The sequence below is a fragment of the Artemia sp. Qi Xiang Cuo genome, chromosome 12 (assembly GCF_049724085.1).
Source record: "Artemia sp. Qi Xiang Cuo chromosome 12, ASM4972408v1, whole genome shotgun sequence".
Classification (NCBI taxonomy): Eukaryota; Metazoa; Arthropoda; class Branchiopoda; order Anostraca; family Artemiidae; genus Artemia; species Artemia sp. Qi Xiang Cuo.
Window position 1 is genome coordinate 57,680,535 of NC_142805.1, and position 19,444 is coordinate 57,699,978.

The 19,444-nt window shown below is 35.7% G+C and overlaps 1 protein-coding gene across 1 annotated transcript in view; it reads left to right on the forward strand.

Moving 5' to 3' along the window:
* The window catches only part of Mcr (macroglobulin complement-related), a 205,527-nt gene that overhangs the window by 53,537 nt on the left and 132,546 nt on the right, over positions 1 to 19,444 (forward strand). The window contains exon 4 of the mRNA XM_089097665.1: positions 1,706 to 1,818. Within this exon, the coding sequence (XP_088953791.1) occupies positions 1,706 to 1,818 (113 nt within the window). The remainder of the gene's footprint in view (positions 1 to 1,705; positions 1,819 to 19,444) is intronic.

Below are 19,444 nucleotides of genomic sequence, written 5' to 3' on the forward strand. Positions count from 1 at the left end.
ACTCATCCCTCGCTCTTTACGCTAAAGTTTTTTAGTGCTTCAAAAAAGCTTTTTATTCCAATTCATCGGCCCCTGTGTTTCAGGAGCCGTTCTTAAAGAATTGGGACAAAAAGTCAAAGTTTAGAATAAACAACGAAAGATGAGGAAGTGGCAGCCCTCCTCACATACCGAATAATTATTCTGTATATGAGTGGGGCTGCCTTATACCCATTTCTTGCTCTTTACGCGATAAATTTTCTCGGGGTCGTAGATTTAGATGGGTAGCATTAAACTTAATGAACTTCATACATTTGTAATCAGCTCGTAGCATTATATTTTGTCAGGCTCGTAGCATTTGATGAATAACATTAAGCTATGAATTTATATATTTGAAATCAGCATAAAATCAAATATTTTTGACGCGTTGATTGTTATCAAAATTCTTTTTTTTAGGGTCTCGGTTACTATTGGGCCGGGTCGGTCCTTATTTACAGTTTGTTACTACGAACTGTTTGATTTACGCTTGGCTATCACTTTATTTTCTCACAGTTGCGTTGACTACTTCGATCAGCAGGGCTTATTGTAGTTAATTGCAATAACTTATTAAATAAGCATATTGTGCACCCTTGAATGTGGTTCAGAACACAAAAAAACGACTTAAAAAAAGCTCTGAAGTGCTAATTGAGCTTTGAGCTTTATGAAAAAAAAAATCACCAAATCAGCACATAAATCACTAGATTATTGAAGAAAATCACTAAATCAACCAAAAATTACTGAAATCTAGTGATTTTTCTCACTGGGTGGCAACCCTGGTCATTAGGATTAGTCTCGGATCTCTCGAAATTAATTGCAAATAAAAGTGAGAATTCACCTTAGAATGACTGAACTCTATTAGATTTTTATATTTTCGAACCGTAAAGCAAAAAGGGATGCAATAACAATCATATTTGAAAGCAGGGGGATTTCCCGCAAAGGATAGCTAATGGTTCCCTACGGCAATTTTAAGTTTTTTGGCGGAAAAACCCCCCCCCCCCCCAAAAAAAAAAAAGGATTGCAATTTTGTGCATCTATAATATTCAACCTAAAAACGACAATGTTTGTCAAAACATGAACATGATAAACGATAAGATATAGCCTACATAAAAAAATGAACTCGAAGTCATCAAGAACTAAGATCAAGTAGCCTAAATCCAGAATTATGTGTGTGCTTTTTCTGTCCTTTGGGTTAACTCTAGATTTGTTCAATACTAGCCCTAGGCTGTTTGATTAATTACTTAATTAACTAAAACCCGCACATACAAGAGAAACGTACATAATCAGCGAAAAGAATGGGATGAGATGACGGTAAGGGGACAAATTCGGCATACCTGAGAGTTTCCTACGCCATAAGTTTGAAGTTGTTTCAGAAATGCCTAATTTCTCACAAGTCTTTTTTTGTCCAAGGTTTGATGGTAAAGCAGAAATTTGCCTTGAATCTTCATTTTGATTTTTGGCACATGGTACACAAACTTAAGTCACTTATTAGCGAATAGTGAATTATGTTTATTTATCAAATTGTGAAGGGTTTGAGTAGGATCGTGTCCAGAATTTGTTTTCGGAGGGGGTGGAGGGCTGTACAATAAAAACTGCAAAAAGCAATAAAAAGTTGTTTATGTATATATTTTTTACTTTTGTACGAGTCGTACAAAATTTTGGGATCTGAGCATTAAAAATTATTTGATTTTAGTTCGGTTTCGTGCTATCCCGGTGAACACAGAATTGCGTGCTTTTGACGACGCTGTGGATGTCTATATGTTGGATCCGAAAGGAAACGTCGTCAGGCGATGGCTGTCCAGACAGGTAATTATTATTCTATTTTGATATTAAATCGGGGGGATGTCTGGATATATTGTACAATAATGATATGTTTTCCTTCTCCAAATTACGTACAAACATCTTTAAATAAAACGATAAGTTTCATTTATTGATGAGTTTTATTAATTGTCTAGAGTCTATTATTCTTTTCGTTCTTTTTAAAGCCGATGAAAAAGCTTTGAGAGATATTGCTTTGATTTATGCACATGTTTTCGACGTATACTACTACAGCCTCCTCGTCTTGGCCTCTTAAGGCCTGAATCCAACGCAATGGCAAATACCCCTCCTTCATCCTATCCTGTTCAAAGCTTCATCTTCGGGCTAAGGGGTCTAAATCAGAGTAGATCTAATATTTGTTTGCATTTAATTTCTAAGTTCTGTCCTTAGAGATATTATCTATTAATGGTGATTAGTAGATAAAGGTGAATGGTCACGTAACCGGGGTCACATGACTCAAATAATACAAGGACGGTTTCCTGGTGAAGTTTGGTGTTGGACTCCTTCGGGCCCCCAGAAGAGTGGTGCACAACGCATCACTGTTGGTCGTTCCCTTGGAGAATGATCAAGAGTTCTACGACCACTCCATAATGAGCTTTGGTCTCTGGCTCAGGATCCTCCGACGTGGAGGTCAACCATTGCTTCTCAATTCTCCGCTATGCGTCGGAGAATCTAAGTTAAAGTAATAGCGATTAGCCCCGTTAACATAACTCAGGTTGCCCTTGCTGTATAATTACAATAATAGAGAAAGAGAGTTTAGCATGAGAGAGGAGGGTGATCCCATTTATGATGGGAAACAAGCTGGCGCGTTAACCGAATTTTGATATTGTGGGGCAGTAAAAGCTCTTAGACTACAAAAAAAAACGGTCCTTGGGTAATACCTACGTTTCGTCACCGTTACCGAGTGGCCTTAAGGTGTATTATTTTTCTGCGTCCCGCAATTCCAATTTTTCGTAGCGAAAAAAAATTTGATGTTGTTCGATAACTGAGAATCAGCTTTATCCGTCTACCGAATTACATTTGTGTAATCGGGTTTGTATTTATTTTATATTGAAAATATGTTGAAATTGTTGAAAGAGATACTTTTCCCATTTTTCAAGCATTCTCGGTTCGTGGAATGATTCCTAATCCTGGTTCGGTGAATGATTTCATCTAAAACCAATGAATCCAATGTTGTCCTCTTGTCCTCTTGGTGCATGGTACAGTTTTAAGTTGCCACAAAATCGCATGTTTCTGAGGTACTAACGTATTAAGTGAATTTTCACTAGTGCATCCAGCACTTGTGTATTATTCAGTACACACTCGAAAAGTGAAGTTAGGTTAACCATAATGAAATATACCAAAATATGATGAAAATACAATACTTTAGTAACAAAATTATGAAAACTACAACAAAGAATCATAGAATGAGTGCCGTACAGAACGCATTATATTAAATACCAAACCTAACATAACCTAACCCAACCAAAATACCATATCTATATGTTAAATATTTTATAAAAATATACATACAACGTAGATTTCAGCTGAGCCTAAGCTAATTTTTGTCGAATACTGATAGGTATAAACCGGTTTGTCTGATCTGTAGATCCAAATTCTCTAGTGTGTACTGCATAATACACAAGTACTGTGCATCCTTATTTATTTTACTGTTTCTATATTTGGTCGAGTACGTTTGATGCTGATCTCCAGTCTCTTCATATTTTGCAAAATAATGCAATAAGGGTTTGGCGAATCAACTTTTAACATATGAACATGATCGATTTATGAACGGACTAAAGTTGTGCCAGTATATTTTTTACTATTTCTATAATAGTAAAATGAAACAAAAGGTACAATGACAAACCAATGCTTGTTTCTGTTACGCAACTATCTGCCATTCAACAGTGGAGCCGAGTAGATCAAAAATTGATCATCTTTTTGTCCCGAAACATGAATTAGGGCAATGTGGTGCCTAAAAGAATTGCCCCATCTCGCCCATTATAAATTTTTTTAGTATATCTGGCCATACTATTTAGGATTAATTGAGTGGCCTTTCCATAACTTGTAGAGCTTGGATAAGAGATCCGAATAAACGAAAAAAAAAACAAAAAAACGACATATATTTTTCCGGGAATCTTAGAAAATCGGGAATCTTCGATTAAAGGAAGCAGAATTTTCTTATCAGAGTTCAGGAAAGGGCAGTCCCTTAAAATATTCTAGCACACCTGTCTGGAAAATGTAAAAAATCAGCTTAAAGGAAATAAATGTTACTCTTTACTTTCGTAATAACAACATAGACCAGAAAAATTCCCGGAAATCAAGAGGAATTAAATATTAGTTTCAGATTTGTTATGCGTTTAAAAAAATTTTGAACCCCTCCCCTCGCCCAAAAAAACAAACCTCCAAACAAAATTCGAACGTCTATATTCATACATCTTTAATACATATATTAGGGGGTTCGCCCCCTAGTCAATACCTCGCTCTTTACGCTAAAGTTCCTTTTTTGTTCCAATTCTTTCAAAATTGCCCCTTAATCACAAAGGCCGTTAATTAGAATAAATAGCTCTTATGAAAGTATTTAAAAAACTTTAGCGTAAAGAGCGAGGTATTGACTTGGCGGCGAACCCAATCATATGCGTAATAATTTCTGTTCGTTTTAGTTTTTGATGTTGCTCCTTACTTTCAGTTGAAAAACAGTTTTTTTTTAATTTAATTTCTGATCGTTTTGTTTAATAATGCTGGGAAATCCGGCGCCCCCTTCATAGTAATGTCCCTTTTCAAATGAAAACTTCCTCCATCGATAGATCCTCCCACGTAGTCCCTGACCCTCCCCTCCTCCCACTACCAGAAAAAATCCCCCTGAAAACGTCTGTATACTTCCCAATAACCAATACTATATGTAAATAATGGGCAAAGTTCATACCTTGCAGCCCTTCCCCCGGGGACTGTGGGGGATTCAATCATACTCAAAGACATAGTTATTATATTTTTCGACCATGCTGAACAAAATGGCTATCTCAAAATTTTGATGGGGTGACTTTGGGAAAAAATGAGCGTGGGAGGGGGCTTTGTTGCCCCTCCATTTTTTGGGTCACTTAAAAAGGGCACTAGAACTTTTAATTTCCGTTCGAATGAGCCCTCCCGCGATATACTAGGATCACTGGGTCGATACGATCACCACTGGAAATAAAAACAACAAAAAAACAAATAAACACGAATCCGTGATCTTTCTTCTTGCAAAAAAAAAAAAAAAAAATGCAAATTCCATGTTTTTGCAGATATGAGCTTGAAACCTCTACAGTAGGGTTCTCTGATACGCTGTATCTGATGGTGTGATTTTCATTAAGCTTCTATGACTTTTAGAGGGTGTTTCCGCCTTTTTGTGAAAATCAGGCAACTTTTCTCAGGCGCGTAACTTTAAATGGGTAGGACTAAATTTGATGAATGTTATATATATATGAAATCAGCATATGAATTTGCTTCTCTTGATGTATCTATTGGTATCAAAATTCCGTTTTTTTGAGTTTCGGTTACTATTGAGCCGGGTCGCTCCTTACTTACAGTTCGTAACCAGGAACTGTTGGATAGGGTATGATTTCCTCGAAAGCCGCCTTTCCTTGGAATCATCCCGCAGCGCTGACTGCAGTTACGGTTTTGGTTAGTTTGAAAGGTCCGCCGTTATGGCAATATGTGGCCGCGTAAGCTGAATTTCTCTTCCATGGATAGAGGCGAAAAAGAGCTTTTTGCGGAGAAGAGATCCATAGCCATCTTACAACACCGGGATAGTGCCAGCCTTTTACATCCAGCCTGTCCTCGAAAGGAAAAAGAAAGAAAAAGGAGGCCTAACAGCTCAAGAACACTCACCAAGACAAACAACACTCGGAAAAAATATTGTTCAAAATTAGGCATTGCTTCGTTGTTAACTAGACTATTGTTTCCACGAAGGGCGCCATTCCTCGAGGTCATCCTGCCGTACTGGTTGCAGTTTTGGTGCTGGTTGCTCCTCGCTGGTTACTGGGTACAGTTTTGGCTAAGGCGAAAGGTCCACCCTGAGGCCTGTATGAGACCAAATAAGCGGGATTTCTCTTCCGAGGATGGAGACGAAAAACCAGAACTTCTAGTGGAGCGGAGAACAATAAACATGTCACAACCCCAGTACAGCTCCAGCCGTTTAGACCCAGCCTATCATCGTCGGAGCATTCTAATTCGGGGAAAAGTTAATTACCAGATGAAGAAAATTCAACAAACAAACGATGTACATAAGTGCCTCTGGTTGTTTAATCAAGTTTCAAGTCAATACATAGCTTGTATAATGCGTAAAAGATTTGCAAACACTGCCAAAAACTAAGCGGCTTCTGCATAAAGCATTTTTTTAAATCTTGATTTGAGTGACAATATCCTTAAGAATGTATTTTTTTGCGAATTCTAAAATTTCTTTTTTAGTCTTAGATTAAATTGACAATTTATTGTAGGAACCATGATTATGGTTTTATTTGAATCCTCTATAACCATACCCAGCAGCTTGGCACCAAAATCAAATATGTTCCCTAAAACAATCAAAGGATTTTGTGGTATATGCGCTCTTTTGCTTGTGCATAGGGATGGGGGATTTTTTTTGGGGCTCCGCCTCTCCCCGTTTTCCCGCCTTTTGTTTCTTTTTAATGTGGTTCGTCTATTTTGGTATTATGAATAGCTGTCCCCTTCGAACATGCCTCACCCTCTCACAAAATAATTTTCTGAATACCCATTTGTTTTTTATCAGTCTTTTTGCAAAAAATGCTATTTGTTACCATTTTCAAGTTTCGGTTTGCAATTATTAGGAACTTGTTATGACAGGGCATGTTTTTATTGTTTATTGCTGGAGAACAAGTTTTAGATGAGATCCACGATCTATTCCATTCAATTTCTTTTTAATTAGATAGGCTACATAGGGAAGCTTTTTTCCCTAGATTTTCTAGTCCGGCTTGGATTTTTTTGAAGAATTTGTTTTGTTTATGAATTTGCTCTCCCCTTCGAACATGTCTCACCCTCTCACAAAATAATTTTCTGAATACCCGCTTGTTTTTTTATCAGCCTTTTTGCAAAAGATGCTATTTGTTACCATTTCCGAGCTTCGGTTTGCAATTATTAGGAACTTGTTATGACAGGGCATGTTTTTATTGTTTATTGCTGGAGAACAAGTTTTAGATGAGATCCACGATCTATTCCATTTAATTTCTTTTTAATTAGATAGGCTACATAGGGAAGCTTTTTTCCCTAGATTTTCTAGTCCGGCCAGGATTTTTTTTGAAGAATTTTCATTTGTTTTTGCTTAATAGCGTAGAATTATCCCGCTGGACTTAAGCCAATTCATTTCAAATCGTGTTTACCCCTTAGCCTGCTATCAGTTTAATATTGGTCGTTAGTGCTTTATTGCTTGTGGATAATTGCCCTATTTTATCTCAACTAGCCATCCCAATGTAATAAACTAGCTATAAAAGGATAGCCACAATTTTTTTGTGAGCCGATAGCTAACATAATCTCTCCTGATATGATCTCAAACAGATTCTTCTTCTAAAAAATGTTGTGAATTTATTGTTCTTTTTACTGTCTTGAAGTGTCAAACCAAGAAACAAAAAGTCATTTTTACTGACTCAAAAGTTGACATGTCATTCTTGTCAAAGGGACATGTTATCCATGTCAACAGGAATAAGGTGAAATGTTTATCAAAACAAAAGGAGAGACAATACCAAAACACGTCCCAAAAATATGCAATTGGAATTAAAGCAAGCTTTTTAACACGGAAGTAAAAATCCTGAATGCGCCCTTGGTGTTCACCTTGCCCTATTGGGGGAGGGCAAATTGAAAGAAAAATCCACAAAACAAAGAATATTGGAAATTATGGGCAAAATCTGTTAATTTTCTGAATGGGAGTGGGCTGAGACCCCCCTCTTAGTTCTCCCCCAAGCTACCACATGAATGTTAAAGCTTCGTCAAGATTTCCCCCTTCTTTTTTCTTTCAAATAAGAAATTTGTCTGGCGCGAATTACAAAAATATTATTGAATATTCTATTATTTTGCAACGCCAGCTATGCAAATTACGGGATGAACCACCAAAATATTAAGCAGTGTTTTGTATAATTCACGTTCACGGTCACAAATATTCGTGTTAATGTACATTCACATACTGTAGATTAGTATACAAGTGAAGTGTTCCTTCATGGAACCGTGTGCAAACAAATGTACATGATATAACTTTGTAGAGAATGCTGTGTACAGACGCAGTCACTTTTGGCTAGAGGGGCAACATTTTTCGCAGGGGGTGAGTGCAGACAATTATGATTTTCCGGGGATCTTTCATATCTTTTCTGGGTATACAGAAATTGAGGCTGTTTTCTCAGGGATTTAATGACTTGGCTAGAAGATCATGAGATTCAGCGTTGGGGTGTACAAACAAAGCTTCGATCAGTTTGTTTGCTATAGAAATATTAAGGATAGTTTTGAAAAAGAATATTATTTAAGTTAAAATTACCAAATAAGTATTATAGAGTTTGGATTCAGGTGCGAGCTAATTGTCTACCACTAGTAACATACTGGAGGGATATTAATTTTCCAAATAGACGCCTAACCTGCCAATTATGCGGTATTTTGGGTGATGAATTGGGCAATTTTTTTAGGTGCAATGAGTTGGCGAATCTAAGGACAGATTCATTTATTGGGGAAAATGATTAGCTGCGTCTGGGAATCCTTAAATCAACCTCTCCATATATATATGTATGTATATATATATATATATATATATATATATATATATATATATATATATATATATGTATATATATATATATATATATATATATATATATATATATATATATATATATATATATATATATATATATATATATATATATATATATATATATATATATATATATATATATATATATATATATATATATATATATATATATATATATATTTATATATATATAGTGGCAATACGCCGTTTTTTTTTTGAGAGGTTAAGAAGCTTGTAAATTGGAAGTGGTACTTGTATGATATAGCCCCGACCACTCAAGTTGTTCATCCATTGACGCATTCTAGAACCGAGTTTTTTTTGCTAGTTTCTTTAACCTTAGCGTGAGACAAGACAAAGAAAAGTGACAGAATAGACGGGAAATACATGACTTGGGCTATATATTTGCGTATTGGGGGGGGGGTGTGTGGTAAAGTATTTGGACAATGTGAAGTTAGAAAACAAATCCTACTTCATAATTTGCAGAATAATTGTACCTAACACATTAGGTATATAGACCCGCTATACTTTACCCCTCCCCCCCTAAGGTGCAAATATATAACCCAAATTTGTTTGTAAAGTATTATATTTTGATCATACTTAGGTATATTTCTTTAGGATTGAGGATCAGAGAAACAGGCTCTACTTAGATGAAGAATATTAGGTCGGGGCTATGTCATACAAGTACTAGGAAGTTTTTATTTATTTGTATAAGTCTGTCTGTTATGTTTCTTTGTATTGATTTCTTTTATATGGTTTTGCCTACTTCAAAAATACATATATATATATATATATATATATATATATATATATATATATATATATATATATATATATATATATATATATATATATATATATATATATATATATATATATATATATATATATATATATATATATATATATATATATATATATATATATATATATATATATATATATATATATATATATATATATATATATATATATATATATATATATATATATATATATATATATATATATATATATATATATATATATATATATATATATATATATATATATATATATATCTCTCTCTCTTTATTTGAATTTATTGTGAATTTTTGAACCTTAAGTGAAATGATCGGGCTTGTAGACCTGAAGGGCCTCAGTTCTGTATAAGGCAGTATCCAGGGGGGAGGGGTCCGGGTTTGACCCACCATGCACTCGAAATTTTCGTCCGACTCGTAAAAGCATAACAAACACGCACATAAACAAATATTTGAGGCGTTTTTTTTTAAAGTTTTTTTTACCCCCCGGAAAACAATATTCCCTCTGAAGAAAAATCCTGGGTATGTCCCTGGTTCTGTGCTTGATCTATCCAGATTAGTTTGATTTTTTTTGCATAATTTTCAAGAATGCATAGTTTTTTCTGAGATTTGACGAACTTGGCCCTTCAAGAAATGGCTCTCAAGGCACATTCTTTTTTAACTGTAAAAAATAAAGAAAAAAAAACATTGTATCTTGATTTGGCTATCCACTGGCAAAAGTTTGGATATACGTTCTGCTGCAAATCTAATTTTTGTTTGGCAACAAATTGAACTAAAAATCCATCGCGCATTCGACTAGATATGAGATTAAACAACTTTAGATCAGTTATTGTTCCTAGCGCTGTGTAATCAGAGCACCCTCCTTGTTTACGGACCCCCAAGCGTGTGTCGTTTATTTTTTCAGATTTACAGCTGCTTTTGCAGGAAATTTCCCAGCGTTTGGCCCCAGTGCCGTTGGGGGTGAAGTAAGTGATAAAGAGAATAAAAATAAATCTCCATTTCAATTATAAACATTTCACCGTTCAACTATTGGGAAATCTCTGGAGAAGAAACAGCTTTAGATAGAATTATGTAATGAATAAGCTGTGGACAAGTGCAGAAAACCAACCATTAAGGATCAGTGCTGGTATTTTTTTCAGCCTTTCTGATGCTGAATCGATTAAGTGTACTTTTAATTTGTTGGAGAATGTTAGCGTTAAAGCACTCTACCTTTTTGCGTTCAAAAAGATGTCTAAAAAATTAGAACTAATAATGCCAAAAATATTCGGGTAGTGAATACAAAATATTTTTTCAATGCTAATTTGATTAGATCCGAACTAAAATGTAATTCGCCCATTTTCCCTACCAAATACATAGTCAAGCACAAAGCCCTGGACATTTTTTCAATCAGATGACGTACTAAATTCAAAGTGTTAAAAGTAAGATGTTTTTTAGTTTCCTGTACATTTTTCTCCGCATTTGACCGATTAGGCGTTGGAAGGGCTCACCTATTCTTGCTGTTTCTCAATTAACAGAATAAATTGATAAGCCTTTGAATTATGTGATTACTAGCTACATCTACATCAAGAAAAACCTAGCTTATTTCCAGTCATGCATGTGCTGAGGAGTGAGGAAGAGAGCATTTTGGCTCGATTCTTCGAAATATCCATATTTTCATGATTCTCATTTTTTGTGTAGCTTCCGTATAATGGGTAGAAGTTAAGACTTAGATAGGATTAAGAAGATGCACTACATAAAAATCATTTTGTGAGCCTCACTGTCTGCTGATCGTCACAAGGGACATGTTAGTAAATTCTCGTACTAGCTAAAATCAAGAACTGTCAAGAATTTGTTGTTGGACTGTGACATTTGATTGAAAAAAGGGAAATTTTACGCCCCTTTTGTTGGTGAGCTTTTTAGTTCAAAGCGTGTGGTACCACAAGGAAATCACAAAGCGGCCAAATTGCTCATGATGATTCCTTTGAACTTGTTTTAAGCGTTTTTTGAGCAGGTATAGTAGAATATTTTAGGGGCTACCTTTTCCTTAATTTCAAAAGAAATTCAGCTCTATTAAAAAAAAAAAACTTTCTGACTTTCTGATGATTCTTGTTTCAGTAAAACTGAATATCTCTTATATCTGGCACAAAATCTTAGAAATTATAAATCTGGGAATCTCACGTAGTTTTAAACAAACACGTGAAAATACAGTGTAAAAAAAGAAAAGGGAAAGATAAGGTTAATACAAATCTTATTTATTCAAGAACTTGATGTCAATTACAATTTGGTAATGTCGTTTGCCTTTTGATGTCACTTACCATTTTATGTCATTTGCTTGTCAAAAATAATTTGTCATTTAATGTAAAAAACCACTTGATGTCATTTATCATTTGGTTGGATGAAAATTGGCTGTCAAATATTCTTTTATTGCGGGAAGATGAAAAATATAAGACGTATTATATACCTGGAGCGGCATTGTCCCTTTGTCTGAAAATAAGGTACATATATAAAGATTGAAGGGCAAAGTGTACCATTTCTGAGTCAAATAAAGCTATTTTGTAACTAACCTGTGGCTATTTTTATAATAAAAAAAACTTGCAATGAAAAAGTTATAGTTTAAAAAAAAATCATCTAAAAATGACTAATATTAATTATAATTTCACAGTCATAATTTATTTTGTTCTAAATCGGGAAGTAAACGAAAGTGTTATTTTCGGAACTGAGAACCTTGGATTGAAAGGAAGCGTTTCACACTGGTGTGCCGTTTACGAATATTTAGGACTTATGGTTCGTTTACACATTGCGGAAATCCATGCGGAAATCCGTCCGTATCTGTTCGAACTATGGCTAAAATAACGCTGCGTTTTAAGGCAAAGATTTCAAATTATTGCAACAGCATGACCTATGTTCTTACCCAATGCTGAAAGCTGTTGAACAATAGAGAGCCAAATGACACCGTTTTTCTTAGTTTTCTTATAGCCTGGGTGCGAAGGATCACAGAAGCTGGGTGTAGCCTTGAACCAAAGTTATAAGGTCATGTAGTTTTTGATAATCCATGCTCATGAATTTATTCATTTAAAAATCTTGCCAAGATTCCGTCCTGAAGTTACCAAAACGTTGCGGAAAGCTAGAGATTTTTTTAGCACAAAAACGGACGGAATTTCCGCACGGATTGCTAAATCCGCATGAATTTCCGCAATGTGTAAACGAACCATTATGTTACACTTAGGTATTGCCGATATTTGAAAAAAAAACAAAAAACAAAAAAACATCCAGATTGGTTATGCCAAGATTGCTGCAAACCTGGATAAATATAATGCACATGCTCTGGTTACGCTACTCAACTTTCTGTTGGGTATATGCCAAAGTTGAGTATATATATATATATATATATATATATATATATATATATATATATATATATATATATATATATATATATATATATATATATATATATATATATATATATATATATATATATATATATATATATATATATATATATATATATATATAAAAATATAAAACAGCTTAATTCTTAATTTAAGCTAAATCTTCTGGCCTACCCAAAAATTTGCAAAACAAGTTGTCATAGGGGTGCCAGGAATAAAAATTTCCTCAAGACTGGTTACAAGTATGAATTAATTACACAACCAAAGCTGTGTTCTCAGACACCAGTTTTGAGCGGGTTCGACAAAGAACTCCGAGTTGGATGTGGGTGGCATGAAAAGTTAAAAACTGATAATTCAAGTCAGTAGCCTACATACATCTTTCCTGGCCGAGTTGCTACTGAAACCAAACGTAATGATAATATTAATAGGCAGCGCATACGATGGTGGCACAATGTATTATTTTTTTTTCTTGGTCTTAAACCACGGCACTTCGTATCGAAGGAGTTGTCGTAGAAACTTCGAAAAGGGCTCAATCGATTGAAAATTGGAGTGGCATGTACCCTTTTTAATAGTCGAAAATGATTGGAAGGCAACTAACACCCCTTCCACGCCCACCATTTCTCCAAACACATCCAATCAAGATTTTGAGATAGCCATTTTGTTCAGCGTAGTTGATTTCCAAATAGAAATTATGTTTTTGAGGAGGACACTGCCCCATAGCCCTCAGGGCAAGGGTCGTAAGTTATACGCTGGGGGCGAATAAGGTTTTTTATAGAAAGTGCTGTCGTAGAAACTTCAAAAATGGCTTTTTGATTGTAAATTGAAATGTGATTGGAAATGTGATTGGAGGGCAACTCATCCCCCTCTCACGCCCACCTTTTTTCCAAGCACATCCAATCAAAATTTTGAGATAGCCATTTTGTTCAACGTAGTTGAAATTTCTGTAAATTAGGTCTTTGAGGATGACAAACCCCCACAGCCCTCAGGGCAAGGGTTGTAAGTCATGCCCTGGGAGCATATAAGGGTTTTTATAGAGAGCGTTGTCGTAGAAACTTCAAAAAGGGCTCATTTGATTGGAAATTGAAATGGCTAGTGCCCTTTTGAATAGTCAAAAGTGATTGGAAGGCTAACACCCCTTCCACGCCCACCATTTATCCAAACACATCCAATCAAATTTTGAGATAGCCATATTGTTCAAAGTAGTTGAAAGGTCCGGAAATTATATCTAAAAAGATGACACACACCCCACAGCCCTCAGGGTAAGGGTTGTAAGATATGCCCTCGGGGCATATAAGGCTTTTATTGAAAGTATTGTCGTAGAAACTTGAAAAAGAGCTCATTTGATTGGAAACTCAAAGGGCTAGTGCCCTTTTTAATAGTCAAAAGTGATTTGAGGGCAATTAACCCCCCTCTCACGCCCACCTTTTCCCCAAACACATCCAATCAACATTTTTAGATAGCTATGTTGTTCAACAAAGTTAAAAGTTTTAGAAATTAGGTCTTTGAGAATGATAACCACCTCAGAGCTCTCGGGGCAAGGGTGGTTAGTTATGCCCTGGGGGCATATAAGGTTTTTATAGATAGTGATGTTGTAGAAACTTCAAAAACGGCTCATTCGATTTGAAATTAGAAGGGTTTGTGCTCTTTTTAATAGTTGAAAGTGTGGAGGAACTAAAAGCACCCTTCTCACTCCCACAATTTCCCAAATCAAATCCAATCAAAATTTTTAGATAGCCATTTTGTTCGACGTAGTTAAAAAGTCCGGATATTATGTATTAGGGGATGACGTTCCCCCCAGAGCCCTCAGGGCAAAGGTTGGAATTTATGCCCCTGGGGACATATAAGTTGTTTTTTTATAGAAAGCGCTGTCATAGAAACTTCATAAAGCAGTCAATCATTCGATTGGAAATTGAAACGGCTAGTGCCCTTTTTAAAAGTCGAAAGTGATTGGATGGCAAATGACCCCCCCCCCTCACGCCCACCATTTCCCCAAACACATCTAATAAAAATTTTTAGATAACAATTTTCTTCAACGTAGTTGAAAATTCTGGAAATTAGGTTTTTCAGGATGACAACCCCCCCCATCCCTTAGGGCAAGGGTTGTTAGTTATTCCCTGGGGGTATATAAGGTTTTTTTGAAAGTTTTGTCGTAGAAACTTTAAAAGGGCACATTCGATTGGATATTAACAGGGCTGGTGCCTTTTTAATAGTTGAAAGTGATTTGAGAGTAACTAACGCCCCTCTCACGCCCACCATTTCCCCAAACACATCCAATCAAAATTTTGAGATGGCCATTTTGTTTAACGTAGTTGAAAGTTCTGGGAATTAGATCTTTGAGGATGACACCCCCCTCATAGCCCTCAGGGCACGGGTTTGCCCTGGGGGCATATTAGGTGTTTATAGAAAGCGTTGTCGTAGAAACTTCAAAAAGGGCTTATTTGATTGGAAATTGAAATTGGCCAGTGCCCTTTTTAATAGTCAAAAGTGATTGGCAACTAACACCCCTTCCACGCCCACCATTTATCCAAACACATCCAATCAAAATTGTAAGATATCCATTTTGTTCAAAGTAGTTGAAAGGTCCGGAAATTATAGCTAAGAGGATGACACTCCCCCATAGCCCTCAGGGTCAGGGTTGTAAGTTTTGCCCAGGGGGCATATAAGGTTCTTATAGAAAGCTTTGTCGTAGAAACTTGAAAAAGGGCTCATTCGATTGAAAATTCAAAGGGCTAGTGCCCTTTTTAATATTTGAAAGTGATTTGAGGGCAACTAACCCCCCTCTCACGCCCACCTTTTCCCCAAACACATCCAATAAAAATTTCTAGATAGCCATTTTGTTAAACGTTGTTAAAAGTTCATTTGAGCTCGTAGTTAAAGGCTCATTTGACTGGAAATTGAAATGGCTAGTGCCCCTTTTAATAGTCAAAAATTATTGGAAGGTAACTATTGAAAAGGCTAGTTGCCTTTTTAATAGTCGAAAGTGATTGGAAGGCTTAGCATTTTTATAGTAAAGGTCGATGTGGGTACAATGTATTATTATTTTTTTCTTCTTTTTTTTTGTTTAGACCAGGCACTTCGTATCGAAGGAGTTGTCTTAGGAACTTCGAAAAGGGCTCATTCGATTGAAAATAGAAAGGGCTAATGCCCTATTTAATAGTTGAAAGTGATTGGATGGCAACTAGTCCCCATCCCCCGCCCACCCTGCCATTTGCTCATTATGTTTTAAATTTAAATATTGCCTTGAGATTAAATCAAAATGCACTGTGTTAATGTTAATTTCCAATGAGGCATCTCAGCATTATCCCAAGAACAACTGAGGGTATTATGTTCAAACTTTCGGGGCTACTTCTGGTCTTAAAATTTCACCAAATCAAAATAGCGTAAATGTATCCAAGCTAGATCCATTTACCTAAATGTACCTTGTCTTTGTCAATTATGTTTGGCTACCCAAATCCAAATTTCAAGAAATAAAAGTTGTTTTTAAATTAGTGTAGGTGACATTAAAGTTTAAAATTAAGTGAAAAAGATTATTATGTCAAAAAGAGGAGAGGAGGTGGGATTAATAAAAAAAGAAGCGAAAAATGATTTTCTGGATTATGCATCCCTGAGTCCAAACTTATCAATTGTCAAAATGAACTATTTATAGATGTTTTCTTAACGTAGTCAATGTCTGTGGGTGTACAGATTAGTGTAGTTTCCTTTTTAGTTATACAAACAGTATACTATACTGTAGTATACTGTAGTAGTTATATTACAAACAGTATACTATATACAAAAACAGCTGTGAAAGTGCATAAATTGATTGTATCACAAATTGGGTGCTAGTTGATTCCAATGGGTGGCCGAATTTCAGAAATCACTTATACCAAATGGCGCGCGCAAAGCGGGCTGGAAGTGTTCCAAGCATTTTGGAGGCTGTGGCAACCCTGGTATAACTGTGTCATGTGCAGTGGAACTGTATGGCGTACATGGTGCCTTGATATGTACAACAGGTGGCGGAGTGGGTCTCCCCTCGATTGGCTCATTATATGAATTATCCGGTACTTGTTAAGAATCCAGAAAACACACGAGAAGTGAAGTTTCGTTAATGCTAATAAAATAAAACAAAATAGGATGAAAAAATAATAGTTTAGAAACAAATTTGGGCTATATATTTGCACATTAGGAGGGTGGGGTTGGGGTAAAGCATAGCATATATTAAATACACAACCTAACCTAACTTAAGTACCTTTTCTTGCCCCTTCAACCCCAAAAAGCTAAAGTTTAAATCTTTGTCACGCAATGAGTAATACCTCACAAGCAGCAGAAACCCGTTTTTCATTAGGCTTTTCATTAGATTCTAGATGCGATTCTTGATGTTTTTTTTCTGGATTCTTAATAAGTACCAATTATCCTTATAACTTCAGCAAAACATAAATTTATTGCCGCTTGATGACACGTTTTTGTTCCTAAGTGTTTAAAAAAAAGAAAGGAGTGGATTTTTAGACTAAAATTCCGTGAAATACGTAGGGTCGTGCAAACTACACACCAGAGTTGATAACCGTTGTTAACGAGCTTTTAATAATAAATTATGTCTTGCACTATTTACTATGCGAATCCTTGCCAGGTAGTGCTCTATAATCTCTGTGGTATGCTGAATTAACTGTTGAACAGCTATGAAATAATCTTCCTTTTTTTCGCAGTGGTTCTTGAAGCGGAAACCAATGAAAGTATGGTAAAAACTTCATGGTTTGAAGCGTAGTTTGTTCCCCTGTAAATTTGAGAGCCTTATACTTCATTCTCAATGAGATTTATTAATATCCTATTTAAATTGTGCTAATTTAAGCCAATCAGAACTTCTCATAGATTTTTTCATCCAATCAGAGAATTCTATGAGAAATCGGATTGGACCAAATTAGCGCTAGTAAACCTCTGTATTAGCAAAACCACGTTGTGAATGGGCCCTCAATGAAAAGTCTTTTAAATTTGGAACTCATTTGAGAGCAATGACAATTACGTTGAATTTTGAGTCGGTGTTGAGTCGATTTTTTTTTATCAATGTCAGTCCGCCCATGTTTGTAATTAGCACTAAACGCATTAATGTGACATAAATTGCTTTCTAGACTTTCCTCGTATTGGAAGTTTTTTTTCCGGGAAAAGCCACAAATTCATTAAAAACGGAATGCGCATGAATTGCTTCTTTTGTCGTAATTCTTTACTTTTTTCTGCGAGAACTGTGCATATCTATATTTACTAGTCTAGCTTATTCTTTGGTACCTGCATAATTTTTTTTTTTAATTGAGGATGGGGAGGGTAGATTTTAAAAGTTTTCCTTTGTTTCCGACCCCATAAAATCACATAATATTTGCGTATTCACATTATATTTATTTGTGTTTCCCCTGGGGGTGGGCGAGGGGATATAATGGCCCCTTTGAAAGTAAATATGAGCCTGAACTATTGAGAAACATAGGAACAATTAAAAAATAGTCCCCCCCCCCAGAAAAAAACCACATTCAAATACATAAAACAGGCAACGCAAGCACGCCTCCTACACGTCTGGATAGTCAAGAGCAAAGGCTTCACTTTTATATGCTGTTTATAATTGTGAGAGAAAATGGTCGAACACAAAAAAGAAGTGGCTTTTTGCTAATTCGAAATAGTTTAGTGCTGGATGACTGAAATATTCCTCAGTGGATCCACATTTATAAGGATATAAGGCGTATTTCCTTAATCTGTCAAGGTTGAAGAAAAAGAACGGATCAGAGCTAGGAGCTTTATAACACCCTCCCTAGCCCTAGTTTGGGTTTTGGATTTACTTCTGAAAGCGTAACCAACAAGTAAAAAAATGTCTATGTTATGAGGTGACTGTCCGGGGGGGGGGGTGGTTGGAGATGGGTATATGCAAAAAATCGTGTCTTAGGCTATAGAACAAGCCCTGCAAGTTTTATTTTGCCTACGCAATAACACTTCCCGAGTCAGTAAAACTGAATACTGGAGGACATTTGGATATTTGTCAAATTTAAATTACCAGTCAAATCTAAAGTTGTGCGCTTTACTTTAAATAATTCAAATATTTCGATTACCGACGAATTCTGTTATTTCGATGAATTTGTTTTCAACATAGCCTCTAAATACCGGTGATTCTTCCACAACACGCAAAAATGACATTACAAAGGATCTCAAAAACAAGATCATTTACTAACACCCCCCATTGATCACTTTAACGGCCCTCAAAGTGACAAAATAAAGGAACTAGCGAAAAAGAGGCAGAAGCAGATGTGTTTACTAAAGAGTTAGGCCAGCTCTTGATAATGACAAAGGGTGGTAGCTATTACCATCTAAAACTATTGACTAGGACACAAATCAATCTGTTTGAGGGAACTTGTCAAGAGGTGGATTAGAGGAACAGATAGGGAAATTGAGCAACATGGTAGTTCTCAAATATACAACTGAAGAGTCAGCAACTTTCAGAAATGTTGTATACCAGGTTTCGCGTGTCACGCGGGGTGGAGCTGTACAGCACACGTGGCGCTGTGATATGTATAGCAGTTTTTTTTAGAGTTAAATTTTTTTTGAGTACTTTCAAAAGAGCTATCTATTCTAATTAAACGGCCTTTGTGATTCAAGGGTCATTCTTAAAGAATTGGAACAGAGTTCAAACTTTAGCGTAAAGAGCGAGGTATTGACTAGGGGGCAAACCCGCT